This window comes from Berghia stephanieae, chromosome 4 (genome assembly GCF_034508935.2).
Source record: "Berghia stephanieae isolate SIO BIC M18660-M18661 chromosome 4, UCSD_Bste_1.3, whole genome shotgun sequence".
Lineage (NCBI taxonomy): Eukaryota > Metazoa > Mollusca > Gastropoda > Nudibranchia > Aeolidiidae > Berghia > Berghia stephanieae.
This window is the reverse complement of record NC_088363.1, coordinates 92,085,647-92,095,339: the sequence shown is the minus strand read 5'-3', so window position 1 is coordinate 92,095,339 and position 9,693 is coordinate 92,085,647. Positions and strand designations below refer to the sequence as shown.

The 9,693-nt window shown below is 37.7% G+C and overlaps 1 protein-coding gene across 1 annotated transcript in view; it reads right to left on the bottom strand.

Annotated features, from left to right (window-relative positions):
- Window positions 1-1,295: 1,295 nt before the first annotated feature.
- Window positions 1,296-9,693, bottom strand: part of LOC144972121 (solute carrier family 22 member 6-A-like) — a 9,462-nt gene continuing 1,064 nt past the window's right edge. The window contains exon 3 of the mRNA XM_078913206.1: window positions 1,296-3,023. Within this exon, the coding sequence (XP_078769332.1) occupies window positions 1,434-3,023 (1,590 nt within the window). The 3' untranslated portion in view covers window positions 1,296-1,433. The remainder of the gene's footprint in view (window positions 3,024-9,693) is intronic.

Genomic DNA, 9,693 nt, shown 5'->3' with positions numbered 1-9,693 from the left:
TTGAGCACATTTAGTGGATATTGCGCTATATAAAGCTCAATTTTAATCATTTTTAAAAAATCAATCGATATTTGAAGAACGAGTTTTTTGGCCATCTAAAAAAAAAGTGGTTTCTTTTTTCTGAGAACGTCAGTTTAGTTCTTCGTCATTGGAGTCGTTTTCATATTATGAAAGTTTGATGAATTTGGCTTCAAACACAATTCCCTAGATCTGGCTTATAATGCTGTAAAACCTTATTGATGTAGCAAGTCATTCGGTCATGGAAACATGGAGTGTAAATGTAACCAGTACGTAGGAGTAACAAACTTGTTTTGTTTTTGTTTTTAAGGGTTTTATGGCGCTTGCAACACATTAAGGTCATATCAGCGCCAGTAAAAAGGAAAAATGGGATAGTAAAAACTTCTAGAATTACAATTTAAGCACAAAAGAGAAGGTGAGACAAAGGGGAATTGGTTCAAATAGGGAACATATGTAGATTCCAAGAGCACACGGTCAAAGTACTTAGTTTGAGATCACCTAAAAGTCTCATCCAGACACAAGCACAGGTCCCAACTAAGAGGAATACACATAAATGTTTATAAATCATATAATATAATATGTAAACTAAACATAATACAATGCATTACAGAGAGATGATTTACAAGGAAAAAAATACCATCTTCCAAAACTATAACTATACATTCGACTGTTTCCCTCCCAGCCAAGGAACTCCAAGACAACGATTGGAAACAATTGGAAAACGGGTACGGGGGGGGAATAGAAGACACAGCATGTACCTCCCTGCCCACTATGGGAGGTCAGGATCCCCACCCAGGAGTAACAAACTTGCAAAGGATATAATTAGTTACAATATATACATAAATATCAATGAGTACAGTCTCCTCTCCCTCCTCCTCATCCTCCCCTCCTCCTACTCCTACTCCTCCTCATATATTATAGGCATCACACTACATCAAAGGCACTAAAATAATTTTTTGGTATCATTAAAAACTTATAACAACAAGCGCTTACAACTTGTCTTCAACCTTATATAATAATATACGCACTGTAATATCATTTTTAAAATCATCTGCTTGTTTCACGCGTGATATAGATACCAATGACGGGCTTTGTATTTGATATGTGCACTATTAGTATCTCCTTCATAGCCCAGAGATAATTTCTTCTAATTAATTCTATTGAATTTTGTGCATACGACTTGCCAAATTCAAAGTAAAGCGTATAGAGCTTTAACTAGTCTTAACACGAATAATATGTGTAATATCATTGTAACAATAAATATTGTGCAGGTTTTCGGAATTCATTTTTAGTTGATATCGAAAGGCATTGCCTGGTTACCTAAGCATTGTATAAAAAATACAACTAAACTTTTCAAAAACGTGTTACGTCAAATGTAAAGATAACATCATTAGATCTATTACTTGGTCGTCTTTTTAAACAACTGGCATTTTCATACGCTCAGATCCATCTGGTAAATCATTACAAACATCAACACCGTTGCCTCCTGTCTTAAATATAATTCCCTCCTCGGGTTCTTCTCCTCCGCTCTGCTGCTGTTGAATATCATTGTCATTGAGAGATTTCCCCTTTGTTTCTGGGACGACGAAGGTCAGAGCCATTGCACCCAATAGTAATGCAGACAAAATGGCGTACGACTCGCCCATTCGGGTATCTAGATTAATGACCAATGGGGCTACAATACCACCAATCCTGGCACCAATGGACTGAAAACCACAACCGAGATTTCTCATAACAGTCGGGAATGACTCCGTACCCCATACTTGAACGGCGGACCAAGCAGATCCAATCATCATTTTTGCAAACTGGCTTAAAACGTTGATGGCGATTCCCTTGATGTGAGATGGAGTAAAAAGATGGAATAGAAGACAACCAAGGACTGGAATGAAGGAGAGTGTAAAGAACATAAAAGTTGTTTTAAAACGACCGATCTTATTGTTAAAACAGAAGGTTGTTGTTTGCACTGGAATTTCCATGATGCCGAGAAGTAAAATATTTACATAGAGGTTTCCTGTTAGACTGGCCACTCCAAAGGAGATTCCATAATAAACAACAGCCATGGAAAACCAGATGTAAAAGAATACAAGAGCCACGCGAGCACTGAGCCGTCTCTTGAAGAGATCTAAATACGTGTACTTTTTTGATGTTTTTTTGATACACAATTGTTCTTCCTGAACCCTCAAAAGTATGGAATTAATGCATTCGTGGAGTTCTTTCTTGTTGATCATGGCAATTTTACGAATAACACATTCAGCCTCCTCTAGACGTCCTTGAACTGCGAGCCATCTGACACTCTCGGGAACAAACAAGAAGCCGAACAGGGATGGAATGGACATTATACCGCAAGAAATGTGAAGGTTAGACCAGTCCTTGAAAATGAATGCAGCAGAGGCAAAAAATGCGACTCCAATTGGCCAACTAGGCATAATTCCGATAAGCGGACGCCATCTCAGAGGTAAAAACTCAAGCTGATATGGAAGAATGATAAGAATAACAGCGCCGATGCAGATTCCAAGCAAAAATCGGAAGCAAGCAAACATGATCCAGGACGTCGAAAATGCAGCTGCAATATTTAAAAAGACATGAGACAATGCAAAAGAATATAACACTTTCTTGCGCCCAAATCGATCACCCAATTGCCCACAAATGGTTGCCCCGGTAAGGACTCCAACCATCTGAATTGATATGATAATTTTCTTTGTCCATTTCCGGTCACACACAAGATCCCACTCGGTTATGACCGTGTGAGAAGAAGTGTGGTATTCAAAAGCTGAACAGGATGTTCCATTCACAGAGCATGAGTTCATAGTCCAATTTAAGTATTGTACAGTTGAGGCTTCTTCCTGACTTTTACAAGTGAAGTCTGGAATCGCTCCAGCAAAGGTCATCTGTAACATGCTCCACCCAACGGTCAACAGGCAAGACGATAGGAGGCAAACGGTTGCGATTTGGAATCGACCCATGCCGCCTATTTTATCGTAAAGCTCTTCAATTGACATGGCCATCTGAAGAAGAAAAAAAGAGCAACATCTAAGGTTTACAAATTGCCCCAAGAGAATCAATTAACTTATACTATATAGAAGAGCGCATTCAAACAAACAGGTTATTATGACGAATCAACGGTTGTTTTTGAGTAGCTGAATCTAATATTAAAATCTGACATCCATTCATTTTAAGGGCTTTAATATCAAATATTGATAAGCGTATGTACAGAAATACCCACCTATTATATATGGCAACGAATATTGTAAAATTGATGGTGCAAAAGAACACCTAACAGGCAACTTGAACTGTGTGCAATGTAAATTTTGCTCTCCATGACCTGATAGAGCATAATTGAAGCTCTATGAAGCACAATTAGTATGCTCTAATTATGGTTTCATATTTATCTTATTCGTTACTTTACAGTATTCAGCGATAAATCAACACCGCAGCCAAGACAACGAAGGCGGTACAATTTTTTTGTTGTCATTGCCAACATCACTCTAAAGATCGTTTTTCAATAAAATGTCTGACATTACCGATTCCATTTTAATTTATCATTTCTATGACCTGTTCAATGGCTAGATGAAAATATGTAAAAGTGGGTAAGAAACAAAAAAAAACATTTAAAAAATTGAGCTTTATATAGCGCAATATCCACTAAATGTGCTCAAAGCGCTTTACAAGGGATCCCTGGTCAACAGCAACATTTAACATGTAGGACGGGACATGTCGCCTGTTAGGCGATATTACAATTTTTCGGACAATGACAACGCTGTTAACGGCCAGGTACTCATTTTACACCTGAGTACGGTGAGAGAGAAAGTGAATAAAGAGCCTTTTCCAAGGACTCAACTATGCGCCGAGCGAGGCTCGAACCCACGACCTTCCGATCCGAAAGCGAGTGTCATACCACAAGACCACATAGCCGCACACAGCGCCAGACAACTCAGAAAGAAAAGTACAAGAAAAATACCATCACCCAAAAAAGTCACAATGCTTCAATCTCTTACACCAGTGCTTGTTCCCTAATTTGTCACTTTATGTTCTCGTGTTCATTTCATAAACAAAACTACTTTAAAAAAAACATACCCCTAATATGTTCATTTTGTAGTTTTAAGGCAACTAATCTATTCTGGCCACTGTTTGCTATTTGTTGCACAAGCCCGAATGTATGCTCATTCCGCTATGAAATGAATCTGACTACTTCACGTTTAATTCCTATAGTTTCGTAGATACCCATTGAATTCAAGTACATGACCTATTTCCTTTTCTTTGTTATGTGGATTTTCATGTACAGAGGAAATGGACAGATTATCCAAGCCAAAATTTCACCACATCAGTGTAATTGATTAAATTCGAACACATTCTCCGTTCTCTCTCTCTCTCTCTCTCTCTCTCTCTCTCTCTCTCTCTCTCTCTCTCTCCCTCTCTCTCTATATATATATTATTTTTTCTTTTTTTTTCTTCCCCTCTCACTCTCTCTCTCTTTCCCTCTCTCTCTCTCTCTCTCTCTCTCTCTCTCTCTCTCTCCTCCCTCTCTCTCTCTCTCTCTCTCTCTCTCTCCTCTCTCTCTCTCTATATATATATATATATATATATATATATATATATATATATATATATATATAAATGAAAAATAACTTTTTAAAACTTGAGTTTTAATATGGGGCAATATCCACGAAACGTGCCCAAAGCGTTTTTCAAGGGGTCCCTAGTCAACAGCAACACATAACATGTAGGACAAGACATGTCCCATGTTAAGCTTTATTACATTGGTTTCACTTTTTAAACTTTCACTAGAATCCTATAAATTAATTAAGCTTAGGATTGAATTTGAAGCATGAGAGTCACCCCCCATTAAGGCGACGGGTCACATATCACGCAAGGGAAGAACAAATCGCATTTTTTCTTTTACTAAACAGGTTTATTGACAGACAACTCCAAAAAGAAGTTATAAACAAAAATGTTGTCGGGTAAAGAAACGTTTTGAGTTCAGTGTTTGGTATTTTGTTCATATTTGACGCTGTTATGTTCATTTTAGTGCGGCTATGTGGTCTTGTGGTATGACAATCGCTTTCTGATCGGAAGGTCGTGGGTTCGAGCCTCGCTCGGCGCATAGTTGAGTCATTGGAAAAGACTCTTTACTCACATTCTCTCACCGTAAAATGAGTACCTGGCCGTCAACAGCGTTGTCTCCCTTTCGGAAAAGATTGTAATATCGCCTAACAGGTGTCATGTCTCGTTCTTCATGTTACGAGTTGCTGTTGGTCAGAGACCCTTTGTAAAGTGCGTTGAGCACATTTAGTGGATATTGCGCTATATAAAAGCTCTAATTTTTGTTTTTAGTTTATTACTTTTTACATACCACGGCTTCTAGAGCTTAGTATCTCTTTGAACACTGTTTGCCCGTATGGTTGCAGTAAGACTTATCAAAAAGCTGACCTAATTAACTCAAAACAAAGGATTAAATAATAAATAAAGGGCCTATATTGTCCTTTTCTCGACGTCCATTTTCTCATCTATTCCTAAACACTTTCTCGATCGGATTGGTTTTGGTTATTGATATTGGTATCATCGATCCGGTTTATATTATTGTTTCCCGATATAAAAGAGGTTTATTGATTATGCGGATTAAATGTAACACGTGTGAGAATACTCAGGCCAAAATGAAATTATCGCCTAGAAACGTATTCATTTCTTTCCTTGCTACCTGCTGATGGCATATTAATTACAGATTGACATGCGAAAAGTCCAGGTATGTGGGTAATGCCGAATACCGAAATCCATCAAAATACATGGAAATCCACTCCAGTGGGGAGTGAACCAGAGACTTATGGACTAGTGGCGAGTAAACCCATAATGTGTGAGGTAGACACCAGGGGGAGTGAACCAAAGACCATGGGAGCAGGGGGCCAGTGGGGAATGAACTAGAGGTGGGTACCAGTGTACAGTAAACTCAGATGTGAGGTGGGTACCCGTGGGGAGTGAACCAGAGACGATGGGATGTGGGCACCAGTTGAGAGTTAACCAGAGACTATGGGAGTTGGGCAACAGAGAGGATTGAACCAGATACTTTGGGAGGAGAGTACTGACGGTGATTGAACCAGAGACTATGGGAGATTGGCACCAGTGGGGAGTGAACCAGAGACCATGGGAGATGGGCACCAGTGACGAGTAAGCTAGATAATATGGTGGGGGGGGGGGAGGTATCATTGTGGAGAGAACCATAAACTATGTGAGTTGGGCACCAGTGGGGATTGAACCAGAGGCTATGGGATGTGGGCACCAGTGTAGAGTGAACTAGAGACTATGGGAGGTTGGCATTGGTGGGGAGTAAACCCAGAACTGAGTGAGATGGACACCAGTGGGTAGTGAACCAGAGACTATGGGAGGTGGTCACTATTGGGGAATGAACTCAGAACTTTGTAAGGTGGGCACCGGTGGGGAGTGAACAAGAGACCATGGGAGTTGGGCACCAATGGGGAGTGAATCAGGGACTATGGGAGGTGGGCAACAGTGGGGAGTTAGCCTAGAACTGTTAGAGGTGGACACCAGTGGGGGAGAGGAACCGGAACACCACTAATTGGTGGACACTGGTGAGGAGCGAACACGGGACTATACAAGACAGACAACAATAGAGTTTAAACTCGAGACAAATGAAATATAGAAACCAGTGAAAAGTAATCCCTAGACCACATGAGATGGGCACCAGTGGAGAACGAACCAAAGGCTATGGAAGTTGGATTGCCGAGATTACAGGATGTAGACATATTGTTCGAAAACGGTAAGGGCTGCCTGAAGCCGGTGATCGTTAAATACTAACGAAAGAGAGAAAATAGAAAGGCTTCGTATGGGAACAAAACAGACAATGGACGTTTCGGGTACAAACCCTTTGTCAGCACAACACTACACAAATAAACGTGGAAAACAAATTTAAGGGTTTGTACTCGAAACGTCCATTGTCTGTTTTGTTCCCATACGAAGCCTTTCCTTTTTCACTATTTCGTTAGACATATTGTTCAAGGTTCAGTCCTCACTGGTATCCGCTCCAGATAGTCTCAGTTCACATTCCACTTAATGTCTTCTTTCATATCCCAGGAGGCTCAGTTCCCAGTAGTGTCCACATCTCAAAGTCCCAGATTTATTCCCATTTAGTGTCCATCTCACCTGGTACCGGGTTCAGTCCCCACTGGTATCCACCTCTCATAGCCCTGAATTCACTCACTCTCCACTGGTATCCACCTCTCTGAGTCTCTCGTGTTCGCTAACGAGACGGTCTGAGATTTGAGATCTAGTCGATTGAGTTCAATTATTTGGGATTATTTGTTTTCCATGTATATTTCAAAATCGCATCTATCTGGGATTTTTCAGGCAGGACTTTACATAACAACAAAATACTTCAAAATATGCACCTTGGTTCAGAATTTAGCATGAAATATAGCAGTCTGGAATCATAATTCTGATTTAATATGCCAGGTTTTTATGAATGATCCCTACCATTAAAACTACAGCAAGATCTGTAAGAAAATGGTACCAATGAAACCGGACTAAAATTCTGATCATTAGGCTAAATCACTGTAAGACAAAATCAGCTGGTAATAGATAAGTTTTGTTGAAATGTTATTATTATTATCATTATTATTATTATTATTATTATTAATATTATTATTATTATTATTATTATTATTATTATTATTATTATTATTATTATTATTATTATTATTATTATTATTATTATTATTATTATTGTTATTATTATTGTTATTACTATCATTATTATTATTATTATTATTATTATTATTATCATTATCATTATCATTATTATTATTATTATTATTATTATTATTATTATTATTATTATTATTATTATTATTATTATTATTATTATTATTATTATCATTATTATTATATACTGAGAATAGACGAATTTTGAACCCAATCTAAAATATACAGTTTTAATTACTAAATATTCATTAATTAGATTATCATTTTCATGTGATATTAACTGTTTTTTTCTATCCCTGCATTAACAACACCGATATAAAAATGTTTAACCACATGACGATAAAAGTGTAACCAAATAATACTGAAGGCAAGGATTAATAATAGGAAAATATGACCCTGCTTCGAGCCGACAAGGTCGAAAAACCATTTAATTGGTTTTTACTCTACAAACACATGAATGGTTTCCAAATTAATACTGTAGTAAATATTCCTAAACATAATAGGCTTCAACAGTCACTTCTCTCGTAATGACGCATAGTAACTTAGTATCTGGTTCTAAACTATCGGAACAATGGCGGACGCCCTTATGAAATACTTCTCCGACGCTAATAAAAGTGTATCCAGAGGAGAAAAACATTATAAATTTGATCATGTTTTGACTTGTATACATTCTGATCACATGACATGTGAAAAAGTTCTAGCCAGCATGAAGAATAAAAAGTACCGATTTTCTTTGTTTTGAACCAAGCTGCTGGTTGCTCGGCGGACGTGACATCATCAATTACCATAATTGTTTCAAGTAATTAATACATAATAACGCGAAGTGTTTATTAACATAATCAATATAGATAAGCCCTACTGGACGTGGTTCAGTTGAATTTTCATTACTTGTTTACAGAATGAACGAAATCGATGACAATCAGCTCGTTGTTATGAATTCAGACAGCCATTTTAATGTTCAATTCTCACTAAACATTTTGATCATTCAAACAATAATTGTAACCAACACACAGGGGTTGTGTGTAGAGTTAACCCTCTCCTTACCAGCCATTTTCAGGATTTTCATCCAAAAACTTCACACCCAACTAACACAAAAGTAGATTTTTCATCACTCAAACACAATAACAGTCATGTTCTTCGATAGATAATTTCTTTCGCAAAACATGCTCTACAACACATTGTTCATTATTTTTAAATTTTATGATGTACAAGAGAAATTTGAACAAGAAAAATGTTGGTTGTATCGTAACAAATGTGACGATTTTCCTATAGTTGGTAAGGAGAGGGTTAAGTATTGGTTGATATGTTAAGTCGAATGGAGTGTGAGAGTCGATTCAGCTGGTCTTCCTCTTGGACTCCCAAATGTTTGGTTTAATACGATCTAATTTTATGTGTGTGCGGCGTCAGAACATTGTGACGTATGTTTCAGAGGCACGTTGTTCTCAATAATATATGCTTTATCTGGGTCGTGTCCGGTTAAGAGAAGTCAGACCTACGCTGCTACAAGAAAACAGAGGATCAAACCTGAGACAACAACAAGACAAGACGTGTTTATGTGTATTATATTTGTCTTTATGTGTTATCAAATAGGTACGTTTTATCCTCGAACACTTTTATTTCAATTTTTACATTTTCTGATGCTTAAACTAAAGTTATAATTTAATTGAATCAGCAAACTTGTTTAGTAATTTAAAGCTATACATTTGTGGGGACCTGTTGTGATATTATTAATCCGATCCGGATGGTTGGAAATATCTTTCTATCTTAAAGTCATAAAACTAGTGACACTCAGCAGAGAATTTGCTTCACACCAAAAGGGACCTTTATAAAATGAATGAAGTTGATGTCACTTATTTGATTGAAAGATTTAGAACTTCATTTCCCAATGTGTGCCTCTCTCTCTCTCTCTCTCTCTCTCTCTCTCTCTCTCTCTCTCTCTCTCTCTCTCTCCCTCTCTCTCTCTTT